Raw genomic sequence first — 18,312 nt, forward strand, 5'->3', positions numbered from 1 at the left:
CAGTAGGCAACCATGACATGGTAGTTTGGCCCTGATGGGCTTTCAAAATGTGGACCTTGGCCTGATGGGCTTTCAAAATGTAAGCCCTATCGCCAAAATTCTATCAAAAAACAATTCTATCGTTATGACACTGCAAGACAGAGCTAGCGTAATATCAAACTGATCGACATGAAGGTAAGACTCTTAAGAAGGGCAAAGAGCTAAAAAGCTGGTGACCCAGCACACTGCTGCAGGTGAGGAATGTCAACCTCCCTAATAGCAGAGTGTAACAAACTCAAGGCCAAATTGCCAGTGAGATTTCACACAGCTCACGGGCCTGCTTGCTTATTTTCACAGCATTTCCTTTCTTATAAACAGAAGGAAGAGATGCCTTTAAAACAGAACGAAGACAACAGTTTAGAAAGTTTCTCTTCTGAAAATGTAGTCCAGTGGTTTAGAGCTTGACCGCTCTTGGGCATATGAAAATGGCATATATTGCCATACCTTGCTGATGTATTCCAAAAACTAAGAAGAATATATGATTTTTTTAGTCTTTTACAGTTTTATGCAGGCCACGCAGTCAAAATGCCCATATCAGTTCATCTCAGTCCCAGTCCTAGCGACAGGAAGCACTGCACATTTTTGAGTTGACCTTGTGCTGTCATACGAGACTTAGTTCATGAACAGTTTTATAATGTGTGTTGGAACAGGGAACCAATGAAATGTGCAGTCCAAGGACATCAACATGTCTGGTATGAAGGAAGACATTGCATGTAAAATAAATTACCCTTAAGTAAAATTCACATGTGTCTGTAACACTCTTGGGTAGACAGCAACAACCAGCAACACTGACTGGTTATTAGAGAATAGAACAAAACTAGATCAAACTCCCCTGATCCAGGCACTGGAGCTTCCCCATTCACCTCCATGTCAGTGCATGTTAGACCATTGGTTTTGACCATAGATTCATCAGTAAATTTGTAAGACACTATCTCTCAGTTCACCAGGGGAGGAGGAAGACGTCTGCATGCTTACTTAAAAACCAAACCAGCTATTCCAAATCGACCTGTCTGCTCCAATTGGGGCTGGACCGGAGCATCTCCTGGCAGGTCTAGATCATCAATCGTTTTCACTGAGATCTCTGAAAACGAATGGGAAGAACGAGGACAGGCCGGCACAAAATGTGTGGCTCCGCTTTCGCCAGCATGTCTGCATTTGATTCCCTTCCCACCAGCCCCTTTCTCTGACATTTCCAGTCAGAGTGATAACTTTCATAATAGGTGAGAACACAAAAAGCTCAGAGACTCAGCGGCACAGATGAAAAAGATCACGGCATCAATAATGAACTGGGGTCTGCATGCTCTGCACTAGCGTCTGCCTGCGCTGGAGGGGCGCACGTGATCTAGCTGCTGTAAGCAGAGGACGGGGGACGGGCAAAATAAATAACTGAGCAAAATACATTTTAAAAACCAAGAAAAATAACAACAACATAAGCCACCTGACAGTGCTTTCACCTGTGTGCTGTGTGAAACAATGCATTCTAAAGGTATTTACTGATAGAGGCTGGCAAAAAAAACAAACAAAAGAAAAAGGAGCACAGGGACACAGTCTCCCCAGTACAACAAAAGTCCCCCCCAGTACAACAAAATTCCCCCCCAGTACGACAAAGACAAATGCATTCCTGAGGAGAAACTATCCAACCTGTAGGACTATGGCCTGACCTTGTACGGATGTGGCAAAATGGAGAGCAGAACAGAGGTACCCAGACACTGGATCACTGACAAGACCGATAATGTCTTGTGGGAGAAACCGTTCCAAATGGATCTTTTTTCTAATACAAAGAGTATGGCAGGACATGTCGACCTGATTATCCAACAAACTTCGCACCTCCGTGCCCCGTCCCCTTCACGTTTCCCCGGCGATGGCCGTCTCTCAAGATGGAGTTGCCTGTGATTGACATTCTGCATGGAGCTTGCCACTAGGAAAGGTGAAGAGGCATATCCAATCCCCCTCTCATTAGACACGACCCTGGCAGGTTCCCAACACAAACAAACTCCATCTCACACCAATTCTCCCAGCTCCATCCGCTGCTCTCACACTTGCCATCTCCATCCCGGTCTCTCTCTCCCCCCAACCCTCTCTATATTGCTATCTCTCTCTCTCTCTCTCTCTCTCTCATTTCTCTCATGCCCTCACTCTCTCTCTGACTTCATTTCTTTCTTTCCCCCTCTGCCTTGCTCCTTTCCATCTCTGCCTCTGCCTCCTACTGTCTACTTATCCCGCCCCCCAAACCCTCCTCCCACCCCCTCATCTCCAAGTGAGGAAAGCTTGGCAGGGTGTGAACAGAGGTGCTACACCTTTTCCAGAGCATGCAAATGAGTGCTGCCCTTGAGGGCTGATGCATAGGCTTGGCTTTTGTTTGTGGATGGAATGCAAACTTTATTCTCTAATCTGCCGCAGCTCACTGGATCAAGGATAAGTGCATTCGACTGGCTCTCCTCACTGGCCAGACAAATTGGGCACGAACTCTCACTGAGCATTAAGACAAAGGCAGTCAGAGTAGTGGAATGCCAGAAACACACAATAACGCATAAAAATCTCCCCGAGACTATTTATGCAAGGTGACAGCTTAACCCCTGCCACTCCCATCCCCACCCAAATCATGGCACTTGTTCTCAGTAACTCTCTGCAAATTAACATACACCTCAGTGGGTCTGGAACAGACGCGAGAGGGAAACGCAATTCACCCGATATCTCTGACCGATTTGTCTGACCGTGTGAAGGTGGAGTCTGGGCCTTATCTAACTCGCTGGCTGTTGAGCCGTGACGCAAACAGCAGTGTGCCATGCAGCAGATCAAGTTATCCGAAGCACAAGGTATTCGGTTCACTCGCATCAGTTCACTATTAAAACGCCTTGACTGAATTTATAATGCAGCGATTACAAAAGATTGCATTCAGTTCAATGCCAGCAATGCACACAGAATGGTACAAGAGATACAGAGAAAAAAAAACGTATAGCTGAATGAGCATATGCCATGGAACCAACCATGCAAGTGAACAAGCAAAAAGTCAAATGTGGAAAAGTAAATCTTTGCGTCTTTGGAATTCTCTGCAGTCCATTGATTTATTGGTACCTGGTTTGAATATTACAGTTTTTTCAAACACTATCAAACACATTTTGAACAAACACCAAATTCAGTGTTTTCTTCAGTTTCTAAAAGTCCCCCATGCGTAAAGCACGAGAGTAATCATTGAATGGTTTGGTAAGTATGATTACATAAATAATATGGTATGCCTTTTGCATTCATTTGATCTGGGTGAATCATCTAAGGTAGATTTTTGGACTGACATGGTCAACGAATCAGGGACGTTCAATCAGATCGTCATCACGGGAATATTGAATTCACCTGTGTGTTCAGAGGATTTTGTATATAAGCCTGTCTCAAGCTATCATACACTGCGAAGTATTGCCGCTAGATTCTCTAAGCATACCAGGCGTTAATTTCTTTGATTATCTTCCTGTGTACCAAACCCTGATTTTGTATTTCTCATTGAAGATTTTTGCCTGACCCTTTTTTGGAATTACTGCTTGGTTTTGACATGGACTGTTGTCTCTATGATTTGGATTTCCCCTTACTTTGCTCTTTTGGATTTGACCCTGGTTTATTCAGCTACCACTGAGCTGAACACTAATACAGCTCCTGTTTTATATCCACGAGCATCTGCTTCTGCCTGGCCCATTACAGTTATACTGTACTATATACTGTACAATTAACCTTATGCTGTCACACAGAAAGCACTCCCAGTCAAAACACAAAACTCTACCCACCACAGTGGGTAAACAACACATAGATGTCACAGTTTAACAGTTAACACATAGATATGAAAGCGTAGTCAACAAATGGCTTGAATCCAGACAGATGAGTGATAGATTAAAGGAAAATTAATAAACTTTCCTTTAAATAAAGTATAAAGTATAAAAAGTATTGTGGAGTGACGCAACACATGCATATGGTCCAAGATAGGAGTAGTGCATGATTCAAATAGTAAAGTGAGATATATATATATATATATATATATATATATATATATATATATATATATATATATATATATATATGAGAAAGCATATGTTAAACATATATGTTCAGCAGGCCACTGGACCTCAATCTAAATGACTTTGATAGAGGGTTCAGTATTGAACAGGAACTTTAGTCACATAGTCACATAGCCTCCTCAGTTGACTACTGTTTCATTAGGAACAGTGACCAAGGAGACATCTGGGAAAAACAATCAAATAGATTGTAGTCGAAGGTGTGACCTCAATGGCTCAGATGCATGTTCATTAGTGCAATATACAAGGAGAAGGAACTGCCCAGAACATATCTGCATGTTTATGGTCCACATGTTCCCCCACAGGGAAAGGTCCCTGCAAGTCATTCTCATTGGTCAACTTTATCCTATAATGAAACATTTCTATCTCAGTGGGAGTGGTTTCTTTCATCATTGCAGTGCATCAGATCTGACCACCTAAGGGACATTTTTGGACCGACATGGTGGACAGTACTCTCCATTATCATCATCAAAACGTCAACTGAGGAAATATAATTTGGAAGGATTCTGAACTTATAGAAGCTATGCCAAATGAAGGAGATCATAGAGAGCAGGAGAATTTAGAGCATCCTGCTTAGTGTACATTGCAGTTTATATCAATCACTAACACATAAATTCTGACACTTTGAACACAGTTCAAGAAAAGTTATCTTCCAATATCAAAAGCAAAACTCTTGGCAAAACCTTAGACAATATTCACCTGATATTCTCAAACTGCAGATCTCCTAAACTCTTTTTTTAATGCATGTTTTATCTTAAAGCACAGTTAACCTTATGTTCACTATGTCACCATGATGACATTTCTATCCTGATTTCTATTCTGGGAGTGATCGTGAAATAGTTTGATGAGTATGAAAATGATGTAGATTCTATGCTATGGGCCATGCAATAGCCTATAGGAGATTTTGGACAGATGTGTTAGATGTGACATGTTAGACAGTATTCTCCTCCACCATCATTAAAACACCAACTGAGAGAATACATTTTGGTGGATAACCTCCAGTACAGTTCCAGAGACATCTAGAATCTCTGTCAAGGTGGACTGAAGCTCTTTCTGGTGGCTTGTGATGGTCCAACACTACTACGACAGTTTGTTACTTTTTTCTTTGTCATTTGTGCCTCAGGTGAGATCCCTGGTGTCTTTGGTGAAACAGAAAGCAACAGCAAAGTAACTGACAAACTCTAATGACATTTCTCAGTGCTATTTTGGATGCTCTGATTGAAAAGGAACATAGAGAACAGACATAGTGTCCTGCCTGTATTCTCATTTGGAACATCAATTTTCATCTCAGTATTCAGGTCCATGCATAGTTCAATGACAAGCCACAATTCTCAAATGTGTTCCTTACTGAGCAGGAGCCTTATTGGCCAGGGAAGATATCATGTGTGATTTAAATTATGTTTGTTGGCTTATCCAAGTGCAGAGATGGAATCCAATGATACTAATGGATTGATTTGTGTGTTTTGAAAGTAAAGCTTAATTATGAGCAAGATTAGTTTGTAAATCAATAGTTTGTTTTGCCAGATATAGATGTAATCTGCTGAACTGATTTTGAGCTTTTTGATTTTTGTTTAAGGGTTTGAATAAATGAGATTTATATTTGTAAAACTGTATTTTTTCATGTTTTTTTTTTCTGACATTAATGTCTGACCACCTTGGCTATAATAAAGAAAGACACATTTTACAAAAGAAAAAACATAATAAGACTCTTAGGAAGCACACAAAGAGCAGAATTTTTTAGCCGTGAAATTTACACTTCACCTCAGCATGGAGAATGTAGCTGTTCATCTCCAACACTCTCCTCCACGCTCCCTCTCTGAAGTCATTTCCCAGTGAAAACCCTGATGTCCACTTGTCTACTTTAAAGACACTCTGCACTGTACCCCACATCAGTCAAAAAACTCAATCTCTCTTAAGTCCAAATGAAACTCTCCACAAAGCCTCTGCATGGCGGACCCACCCAGGTGCCACTCACCATTCTCGCCGTCCGATTTCCTCTCTTGCTCTGTGTCGGTGAGCGAGAGCACAGAGTTGGCCCGGCTGGACAGGCATGAGCTCGGCTCTGACTTCGTTTCCTGCATCCACAGGTGCAGGGCGTGGCTGGGCAAGGGTTCCACGTCCCCCTCCTCATCCACATCTGAGCCAGGCCCCAGCGTGTAGCTGTGCTGGGGCCCGGTGCGAATCTCCTCTGGTTGATTTCTGCTCAGCACCTGGGTCGGCTTGCCGAACTCCAGCTCTGTGGTGGAAGGGGGGGCAGGGGGAGGGGAGAACTTGCCTGAGAAAGAGCTTGCCTAGGACATATCTGTGACATGTTCCTTCTTTGAGATGTCACTGCAGTTGTCACACCTACTGGTGGTACTCGAGAGATAAAAATGAACATCTGAATGGCTTTATTCACCCTCTGATAAAAGCAGCATTTGTTAAGATTTGGGGAAACATGATACATTTCTTTATACAAATCAATACATGATTGCAATACATGGTGATTGCTTTGGTCAATACATTAACATTAATCTTTCTTCACTGTTTGTGGTTCATTAACATTACTCTTTAATGGGTCATGGATCTTAGTGTAACACAGCTGTGTTACAGTATAATCTAGTATTGTAGAAGTAGCCAAGACAGTTAAGGATCTAGATGTTATTATGGTGCTTTAGCTCCATGAAATGAGCCCATTGCAGATGTCTCCCCAGTAGAAAGTGCTCGTACATAACAGCAATACTTTCTCCCCTTGTGTCCCCAGCTCCCCTGAGACCTGGCTCAAGTGGAATTTAAGAGGGCACTCTGACAGGAGTCACCCCGGCTACCCGGCCCATGGTCCTAGCATGGAAATTAAGCTTCAGTCAGAACATCTGTCTTCAGTTCAGCTTCCTGAACCAAGATATCAGAGAGGCATGGCCCAGCAGCATCATTAAAGTAGCACGTTAGCCTATCCGCTACATAATTCATCCTTTTTAAATGGCGGAGTTAAGTGCGATCGAGTGGAAAGCATCGGACGGACCGCTCTGCTATACGCAGTGGGCTGATCCCCTCTCAGGCTGATGCAGGTGTAGGAGTTATGGCGTAAATCTAGCCAACTGAACAATATTTCTTGCAGTAATGTGTTCCCTGACAGAGGGATCTGGCTAGATCATCGTCCATGTTATTGCAACCAATTCATTTCAGTACACGATTAAAAACTGCTGCGTTTTGGCAGCCCTCCATGCCAGAGGACAGAAATAGGTAGACAACAGCAATGAAGTATTCATTTTCTCATTGCAGGGTCGGGGGGCACAGCAACAGCTTTGACAAGTTTTGCCCTTAACAGGATTTATAATAATTTTTTTTGGACATTCACACACAACAGTGGCAAATGACTAACAATGTTCAGAATGTCAGATCAGTATGTAAGTTCTCTGCTTTCCTTGCTTTCAAATCACTACACATACGCTTTTAAAAAGTAGCCACCGTATGTTGGATGCACTCAACATTATTAAAGCATTATGTAGAGAGCAGGTGTGAAAAACGTACATTGGGCATGCATGGCAGCAAACACATGCAATCAGCGTACTCACTGAGCTGATGATGAAAGCACTGATTACATTTCAGTGGAGCTATTCTAACTGAATCAAGGCAACAGATTTGACTCTCTCAAGATCAAGCAGCAAGCGCACATAACAGAGTGCCACTGCAAGTGATTATAAATGCACGTCTGTAGTTGTTAGAACCTCGGCAAAGCATGGGGGGAAATACAGAGTGACAGACTATTGATCAAGGCCAACAATACGCCCACTCCAACTCTGATTATCTGTGATCTCAGGGTCTATTTTTCCCTTAACACTGGACATGACCCACATGAGGACAATCCATCAAACCACTAATGCGTACCATTTTGCCATTTTCCCACTGAAGATTTTTTCCCATTATGTCTGAGGCCAGAAAAGAGTTCCGTGAATGACCCATTTTTAGCTTTGTCTGCTGGAAATCCCACGTCTGAAAGAGAAAACTCATTTCCTTCTTTATTAGGTCTACTCAGTTCGATGTATGCACACAGTCACTACAGACAGTCACTACAGTGACTATTTTGGAAGGGGATGGGGTAACAAGGCAAGGCATTGGCCTTTTACCTTGTGTTTCCTTGGTGAAGGAAGTTGTTTGCCTCTTGGTGTGGCTCTTATAGGTGAGGCGGACGTCCTGGCCGTAGTCAGCCAAGGTTTCGCGGGATGTGTAGGCCTTCGCCTGGCGACTGCCATCCTCGCTCTCATCCGACGAGCTCGTGTACGACATTTCCATCTCCCTCCGTGCTTTGGACAAGGGCTGGTATGGTTTGCAGTCCATCTCTTCCATGGCTGGGGAAGGCCGACAGTGCTCATTCACACATCACACCACCTAGGCAGGACACAACGCAGGAGAACCTGAAATCAAAGATTTTACAAAGTCAGGCTTATTGTCTAATAGTTTTGTTTTGACAGTCAGCAGTTGTATGTTGGATGTCAAAAACATGGATACAATTGTTGAACTAGAGCTCATCAGAAGTAAATGATCTAGCAGACAGCCCTTTTTGTCATCCTATAAACCTTATAAATTATTTATGATCTTTTAATTAAACTTTTAAATAGGATTTTGAAAAAGACTGAAAAAGGATTTTGCTACATAAGAAAAGAGGCTTGTGGTGAAATAAAGATCCTCCAGCATGTGGAATGAATATGGTGTCAAAACCCAAAGGTTTTGTATGCTTTTAATTCCAGCATACTGTTAAAGCACAGTGCAATATCAGACTTCAGAGTACTGCACTTATTCCAGCAAGCATCAGAGCAAAAATTCATTTAGAGTCATTTCAAAGTGGTGTTAATTGTTAAGGGCTGGAGTTTGACAAGCTTATATACTGGGTTCCTGGAAAAAATAACAGTGTAGTCTTAAGCAAAAATCCCAGTAATAGCCCGGAGCTCCCACCCTGTAGTAACAGCACTCTTACTTGGAATCTGTGAAGTAAAGCTGTTAAAAATATCACCTACTAAAACAGTGTGCACTCCCAACCTGCGTCTCAGTGGGAGTCTAGGTAAGCAAACATCCAGAGAGATCTCAGGGGTGAATATCACAACACAAAGCTGCAAATAAACAATTTTTTTTTTTAAATGAGCAAGCACATCTTGGCTGGTGATTGGTTGAAACCAACCAATTGGATGGCAAGGAAAACAGCAGCATACAGATATGGCTTCAAATGCCAAATCTGCTCTTAGGCGGTAGGAGAAAGAGAGAGAGAGAGAGAGAGAGAGAGAGAGAGAGAGAGAGAGAGAGAGAGAGAGAATAGGCTGCCATTGGGTTTGAGCACAGCCAATTTTCATTATAAAGCTCCATTAATGTACATATCCTGCAGTAACCCAGTCTGGGCTTTCAGCGGTTGACCCACCCGCAGCGCGGGGTGGAGTGGTGCTATATGGCCCCCTCTCTCTCTCAGTCCCAGGCACAATGAGGAGAAGAGGCATGCTGCATTTCTCTTTTCCTGATCCAACACATCCGACTCGCCTGGTGAGTTTCAGGGCCTTCCCCGACTCAAGCAGGTGTGCAAAAGCTAGGGCAGACCCGAGGATCCAAAGGTTTCGGACTGAGAGTGGCTGCTATATGGGAAATGAGCTCAATGTGTAGTTTGATGGTTAATCACGAACCAAATTAATTTCACGATCATGTTTCACTTCAGAATCATCAGAACACTTTTCATTTTGTTTACCTTTAACTAGGTTTGTAGAACAAACAAAATGAAATATCCTATAAGGTGATATAATTCCTCTACATTTGTTTATTATTTCTGTAACAACATCAGATGAATATATTTGAATTAGAACGCCCTCATTTGGCATTCTATATGATTTATCCCATTACTTATAAAGGACATCTTAGCTGAAAGAAATATAGTATGTGTTTCTTCCGACTGCAGAGCCAAGTAGTTTTCGACTCTGTCTATTATTATTTACTTGTTTATATTTATTTCCATACAAATTATGAGGTTGTAAAGGCTTGTGTCAGCTCATTTGCTAAATACCTGGCAAGTTGAGTGGAGGAATGATTGAGAAGCACTCGTTGGGTTGCAGGTACAATTTGTTTAAATTAGGGCTAAAAAAGCATTAAACAAATAAACAAGAAAGTTCATCAGAGGATGAGCTGCACAGAACAACGCCAGTGACCAGGACATCCATAACGCAGCACGTTTTTTCCTTCCAGCTACATTTTTTTTTCTTGACAAGCAAACAAACAGGATGTGCTTTATTCATGTTTACTGCAAACAATATGCAGGTGGACTTTTCTTCCCTGTGGGAGGGAAAAAAAAAAGCATTTGAAGGTAGAAGAACTGATGGAGAGTGATGCAGCTCCATCTCCTTCAATATGAAAGGGAGGCTTGAATGGCAGACTGATGGAAGTAGTCCCATAAATTCTAAACATCACCTTATCCTCCATGCAAACTGTCTAACCTTGGTTTTAAAATGGATCCACCTTGGTGTGCTGTGCTGAAAGCTCAGTCTAAAACCCTTTTGGTAATGGCTGTATTATTTAGGCTTCTCTGTGCACAAAAGCATTTTATTGGCTAAAAGGATTTATGCTGAGTAATATAGATAATGTTACTTAATATGCTAACATTTAGAGCCCTAATACTTCTGTAATTGTATCACTACTTCACAAAAGTACATTTTCTCACATTTTATTATCAGCAGTATACTGCATTATCATTAAAAAAAGTGCATAAACAAATTTAGACCTATGCAATACTAACATTTAATTGAGAATATTTCATTTTATTATGTCTGTTTCCTTTGTGCCATTAGCATCTACCATTTGTACATGTTTGGACTGATATCTGCCATTATCATCATGTGATAGAGACTGAAGTATTGAGATATTATGGAAAGGGAAAAAAATTAACCCACATACAGTGCACATCTTGAGGTTCTATGTTTCACTTTGTTTAATGCCTCATCCAAAATTGGCTCCTTTTGACAGGGATCCCCATCTAAACCCTTCATGTGCATCTTGATAGGCTATCAACATGCCACATTTTCAGTAATGATTTTGACATTCTCTTTGTATTAGGTGATGAGACAATATAATATGATGCAGTGTTCCCCAGTCTTGGCCCTGTAGCTCATGCACTGCACACTTCAGGTCTTGTCCTGTTCTAAATCACCCATTCAAACCTCATGAAAGGCTTGGTAATTAGCTAATGAGTCAAGTGTGTTGGGAGTAATGAAGAAAAAAAACATCTAAATGTGCATTAAAGGGATGCTTAAGGGATTAGGAACAACTGATATAATGCGCAGAATTTTTCAATGTATTTCTGACACTAATCATTTTGCCTTTTTTGTGAAAAAAGTAATAATTCATATGCTGATATGTAAGCATTCATATAACTGTTTCGTGTGCCTCATAAGCTGTGGTGAATATACAGCTATATCAAAAACTTTCTTTTGTGCAATTGAGGGTTATATATAACTTCAGGGATTCTTCAGTGAATCTTGCATGTCTAAAAGGTGCTAAGACATGAAAATTATTTTCCCCTCATGGATAATTCACAATGATGTAATGTGGGGGCCAACCCAACATATATACACTAAGTGTAATATTTAAAGGATTACAGTAGTGCATATTATGTATATCTTTATTCTCAAGATTCTATATTCACATTACACCAGCTAGGCAGGACACAGCACAGGAGAACCTGAAATCAAAGCTCTTACAATGTCAGGCTTTTTGTCTAATCAACTTTTGTTTTGGCAGTCAGCAGTTGTATGCTGGATGTCAAAAACATGGATACAATTGTTGAACTAGAGCTCATCAGAAGTAAATGATCTAGCAGACAGCCCTTTTTGTCATCCTATAAACCTTATAAATTATTTATGATCTTTTAATTAAACTTTTAAATAGGATTTTGAAAAAGACTGAAAAAGGATTTTGCTACACAAGAAAAGAGGCTTGTGGTGAAATAAAGATCCTCCAGCATGTGGAATGAATATGGTATCAAAACCCAAAGGTTTAGTATGCTTTTAATTCCAGCATACTGATAAAACACAGAGCAATACCAGACTTCAGAGTACTGTAATTATTCAAGCATCAGAGCACAAATTCATTTAGAGTAATTTCAAAGTGGTGTTTCTTGTTAAGGGCTGGAGTTAGATAAGCTTATATACAAAATATTCTATATTCAAATGCTATTATGGGGCAAGGAAAGGAATTTAGTTCTAATATGTGTTATTATAGTACTGTAAAAAGGAATGTCTTTAGAATAAATCTATGATATACTCATAGTAAAAAAAGGAATTTCAAAAATCAACTTAGAGCCTATTTTCAAAAGTGAGATTAACCCTCTTGTTTGGATAAAAATATTTTTTTCTCTTTTTCCTAGTTTTTCTTTTTTGACACAAACCTCTGTGTCCATGACTGGATGCAGAAAGCTGGCATTTGTAAATGAGAATCTGCACTTCTGCCATTTTAAACATCACTGTTAGCAAATTGTCAGCAACCAGGAAACAAACAGCCCAAACCTTTTATTTCCCAGCACAAGCAAATTAGTTGGAGTTACTGGAGCTGGTGACTAAGGCACTATCTGTGGTACTTATTAACTTGTTAAAACACACAGTAAATACTAATCTCTCTCAGGAGGAAGCGACATAAACCTGCCATTACAGATTACTGCAGCACATAGCCTAGTGTTCTTTTGGCCAATAGAGGAGCCTTTATTTCTATTAGCCAGCTGTAGAATTAACATCAGTGTGATCACCTGGTATTGCCATTAGGCAAACTTGAGCTATGGACAAAAGCCTTAGGGGGGGCCCTAGGAACACTGCATATTTTGAATAAGATAATATACCATTTCAGTATAAGTGTGGTCTCTCCTTTGTCCTTACCCTGAGGCTGTTGAAGGGCCTAGTACTACATTTGCTGTCTTTTGCTTGCATCTATGGGTTCAACCAGGGCATCCAGGTTAATAAGGCCAATGAGAGAGTGCCAATAAACAAGTCAATGAAGCCATGTGTAATTATAAATAGACAGAATTTTGTCCAAACATTAGAAATAAGTATTTGGCACTGCAAAACATGACTCATTGTTGTGCTCTTTTTAATTTGAGTACAATTATTTCCGATCTCCATTTTGATGACGTGAACCATTACCATATAATGAGCCAAAGCATGCATATATATGTGAATATGTATATAATTACTCGATAGGTGCTTGGAAAGTCTTCTAGACTTCTAAGTGCCCCAGTCTGTTTAGTGACAGAAAGGTTATGGAATTGTTTACATTACATCAAAATTTCATATTATGCTTGTATCTGGTGTACTTACAAATTATTTTATAATTGAAATGCTATATGAAAATTTCAGGGTACATTAGATACATGTAGCTCAGGTTTTTATGCGTGTATAGTGCGCCAGTGGGTGTAAACCATGGCAGCAGCTCTGAATAGCTGTGTGGTGTTATATTCTCTAAAATTGTTTATTTCTCTGTGGTAATTGTACCTATAGGGAACAATTACAAATGAAAGTACCATTTTTAGAATGAGCTCTTGTTTAACACTTCTCCTACCTACACACACACACACACACACACACACACACACACACACACACACACACACACACACGCATGCTTTGATGCAATCCCCATTGTACTTTAAAAACTACATTACGTTTCCTCTCCATTAAATTACCTTATAGCTCCTGTGATAAAGTATGCATACTTCATTACGTTGATCACAGCACAGCAATCCACTATGGGAACAGGTTTGCTCCTGTGCACACTTCTCGTGATAATAAGAGATGTGTCTGTGACAGCATGTCAGCTGTCACATAGAAAACTTGTTACTTAATTATCTTAGAAATTACAGGAGATTATTTGCACGCAGCAGGTGAACAAGGTTTAGAAAATGCTCAGCATGACAATTTTGCTTAGTGACTGTGTGAGACAACATTGGAGAATACAGGTAACATTATCCACATAAAACCATCCCTATACATACACTTAAAACAGCTACTCTTTTAGAAACACATCTGCTGTATAAGAACTCATAATCCACTGGCCATACCTCTAATACAGGCACATAAGTGGATTATTTACAGAAGCAAGGCTGTTGTTAAGCTCTTTATTTCATTTATTGTAAACTTCTGTAAATTTCCAATAAATAATATGTGCTTCATTGAAATTCCAATAAATTGTAATCAGAATATAAAATATATATATTTTCCCATTAACTGTTTCTGCTTCCCTTTGCTAAATAATGTTTTCAATAGCAGATGATTCGGGATTTCATTGTGAATAAAAATACTGGGTAATTCAGATTTTTATTTGTATATATATATATATATATATATATATATATATATATATAATTTTTTTTTCAGTACATTTTTTATTTACTGTTTTTTTACACTTGTAATATCATTGCTAGGTTGAGAGTCATCCACCAAGGATGGCTAACTAACACAAATTGTACACTTGTATATAGCAACAGATGATCCACACATTCTGATTGCACACCTACAAGGTTGGTATGTAGGTGTTTCTAAAAGCTGTATCAGCTTTGGTCATTGCAATGTCATACCGATTTAACTTTATAGTCACTAGAAACTGTAAAGGGTTATTAGCAAATCAAAACCATTTATATTTGTATCTATATTTCTGTATTTTATTTTCTCTGTAAGCAAATCTCTGCTCTCTGCTCTAAAAAAATGAACAAAGGAGTTTTAGGAATAGCAGAAGTTTTGCAGCGGCCTGCAAATAATCTCCATGATTTTTTCTTATGCCTACAATAGAATTGCAAGGTAGAGTGATAGGGAGGTAACAAAATCCATTAGCAGAAAGTAAATTCAGCATTTGGGGAGAACGGATAAACAAACAAACAAACACACACACACAAAAAAAAAAAAAAAATCTGCAAAAATATTTGTCCATCATATAGACAAAATTGAGTGCTATTTACTGAATCTTCATGGGTCTTTTCAGAGACTAGCATTCAGTGGATTCAAATAATGTTGCAAAAATTGCATCAATTCAGAGGAATCAAGTATTTAAGCAATGTGTCACATATTCCATGCTCAGTAGTACTACTACCATCATCTCCCTTCTTGCTAAAGGCCATTATAAGTCATTTCCTGGGTAAAAAGCTACTAAATTAAACTTGCGATGGAATCATTTCTCACTGAGGCATTGCATTGTTCTCTTGACTTCTCACAGTATATCTGAATGACACACCAAGCCAATTATGGCATTTCTATACAGATATATTAATCACACCTGTTTGTGCAGATCCAGTTTACTTAACTGACCTTTCAGCAGCTGACCATATGATTTTATTTCTTTTCAAGGTCACTCTCTCTGGACTTTCCATGCACTACTCAACAGATAGTACTGGCTGCATCGACTCTTCCCAGTTTCGCTTTCTTTCCAATTACTACCTTTTTTTTTTTAAGATTCTGTGCGAACACTATTAAAATTAACAGTCTGTAAGACAGTCTTGACAGTCAAACTTCTGCTAACATTATTCCTACCACTCCTTACCAGAGGACTGTTTTCAAACCATACCCTAGAACTGTCTCACTGACTAATTGGGAGTTAGACTTTTGCATGGGCCATTACCATTATCCGGGAGGGGGCACACCGACGTCCGTACTCAACTGAATTCTGTGACACCTGGGGTTTGTCCTGAAGAAAACACCTGCCACTTACTGAGTTACACTGCTTTCTCAATGATTTCTTTCACCAAGTCTTAGCACAATGGCTAATTTATGTCCAGCACCAAAGGAAAGGGAGGTGGGGAGCAGTTCTTTCTTGAACTGTTTTATTCCTTATTCCTTTCTGCAACATGCCACGGCTCTTGTATGGCACCCGCTCGGCTCAGTTAGAAGGAATAAATGCACATTAAACATGAAGCCAGGGCTTGGTATCAGGCTAGGGACCTCCTGTTGTAAAATTCACAGCTGCCGGGTACTCTGGGAGTTTGCTTTAGCCGAGGGCTCTGAGCGAGCTGCAGGCGGTGGCTGCTCTCGCACTCTCTAGTGTGCCACCATCCCCCTCTGATGTTGGTGAAATATACATACCTGCTTTCACCACACAGCCATTTGGGGGCTTATTAATTTGCCGCAAAAGCCCCCCCCCCCCCCCACCCCCCCAAGGAAAAAAAATCCATCCAACTCCTCTCGGAAATCCTAAAGTGCACAGCAGGGTGTCTTTGTGTTGGTCTCACCAAGAACAAAGAGCATAAGATCCCTGCTTTAGATCCCTGGTTTAGTTTTACAGCTTTTAGTTTTAGAGCTTTAGAGATTTAAACAGTGTTACCCTGAGAGATTTATTATCATTATTGTTTATTATTACTACTACTACTAATAATAATAATAGCACAGAAGAAACTTGTGTTACATTTTCTCTATTAAGGTCTTGTCACAAATTCTCAAGAAGAATCTGATATGTACATAAGCAACATGTATTACAATCTAAGCTGCTTTAAAATGTTGCCCCACATCATAACTAGGGTAGTTCAAACTTATAGCATTAAAATATATATTTAACAAAAGGGATAAATGATGTGACCTGGTTGATTTGAGGTAACTCCATGAGAATATAGAACATAGAAGCCTTACTATCCATTGTATCACATCAGCAAGTGTTAAAATCATTGATTAAGATTAGTCACAGCACACACAGGGTGTCAGCCTAAACTTGTATCCTTCCATCGAATGGACCCCCCTTTGGCAGGCTGTCCTCAGGAGACCTGCTCGGCTAATGCCTGTGAGCTCACTGTCTGAGCTTCCTCCTTCTAATTCTGCCCCACTGTAGGGTGCCCATTAGATGCTCTGATTTCTCATTTTGATGTAACACCCACTATCTTGTTCCTCAAGCCAACCTCATTTCATGTGGAAAAAAAGAAAAGATAGGAAAAAAAACACCCTGTTTTACAAGCCACCCTCATAGCTCCTCCTGCCATAACCTTTCTCTCCTCTCACTTACCACCTCCAGTGGTAAAACTGAACATAGCCATGTGACCTGTGTCCAAAATATGGCCAATGATACAAACAACTTTTGAAATTCTGTTTTGATTCTTTCACGATGTTATTCCTGCCGTTGGACATAATACTGTCAGTATAAACAAGTATTGTGGTATAATCATGATCCTGTTCATGCCATCATGTTTTTGTTAATATCAGTGTGTCCTATAATCAACCAAATACCCAATCATTAGTTTAGAGAGAAAAATTGTTCATAGCACATGACACTCTCTAGTGCTAGACAGCCTAATAAACTACATAAGCATTGTTGGATGCAGTATTTCTTTAAAACCATGTGAATTTACCATATAAATTGGGAGTACAAAACTAAGGTATTAGAGTTCCAGAGTGCAGCACACTTTCATCCTCTAACAGACTTACTAAACCAGGAAGTAAAATTACGATCTAAATTGTGCCGTTCAAACAAATGAAAAAACTGTATTGTACCTTGGCCCTCCTGGACTGGAGTTGAGTTTTCCTGGAAATGCATCAGGCCCCAATGATTAATGCATTCAACATCACATTAACAAAGTCTAATGCTGTGAATATCATCAAACATTTGTAAAGACACAAATAAATGGTTGTATTAATAGAAATTATTATAAGCCTTCAAATGTCTGGCAGCTATTGTTCAGAAGTAACACAGTCTGGTGATTTGACAATAAGCAATGTAAATTGAAAAGTTAGGGGGTAAGCAAAGATAAATGACTGATCCAAATTGGTTTCTGCCACTATGTTACAGTGCTCTTGATCGACATTAGTCAAATCTTAATGTCTGGTACAATGTAATTTTCCCGCTATATACTTCAGTTACTGCTAAATCTAAAAGCTCATGTTCACTAAGAACAGAAGTGAAGATAATTGGTATCAATAAAATACAGCTTTCATTTGCTGTTATTTACACTGCGGCATGAAATCGTTCAGGTTCCTGTGAAAGCTATAGTCAACAATAAACTGTAAGTCCATATTTCAAATTCAAAGTCATTTATTATAAATCCTATTAAATTCCAAAAAGCTTGTCCTAGTAAATAGAGGCAAACAGATAAATATCATATTAATCCATGTCTCTTTCAGTGTGCCCTCATATTTTAAAAGGTTTAAACAGCACTAATTATAAAATCACAAAGTGTTAAGTCTTTGTTAAGTATTAAATGGTTGGTGAAAAATTAGAACTTCTGTAACTTGAGTGACTCGTTAAGACTTTGACTGGA

At 39.7% G+C, this 18,312-nt stretch overlaps 1 protein-coding gene across 3 annotated transcripts in view; it reads right to left on the minus strand.

The window, feature by feature from the left end:
* LOC113574197 (teneurin-1-like) overlaps positions 1-18,312 on the minus strand; it is a 140,583-nt gene that overhangs the window by 108,564 nt on the left and 13,707 nt on the right. For 2 of the 3 annotated variants that reach the window (XM_027004950.3, XM_081698983.1), the window contains exons 2-3: positions 8,201-8,488; positions 6,070-6,330 (exon numbers count right to left, since the gene is read on the minus strand). In XM_027004950.3, the coding sequence (XP_026860751.2) occupies positions 6,070-6,330; positions 8,201-8,420 (481 nt within the window). In that variant the 5' untranslated portion in view covers positions 8,421-8,488. The remainder of the gene's footprint in view (positions 1-6,069; positions 6,331-8,200; positions 8,489-18,312) is intronic. The other variant, XM_035532295.2, reaches the window with a different exon arrangement.

Source organism: Electrophorus electricus, chromosome 16, assembly GCF_041902795.1.
Source record: "Electrophorus electricus isolate QZ-2024a chromosome 16, ASM4190279v1, whole genome shotgun sequence".
In the NCBI taxonomy this organism is placed as follows: Eukaryota; Metazoa; Chordata; class Actinopteri; order Gymnotiformes; family Gymnotidae; genus Electrophorus; species Electrophorus electricus.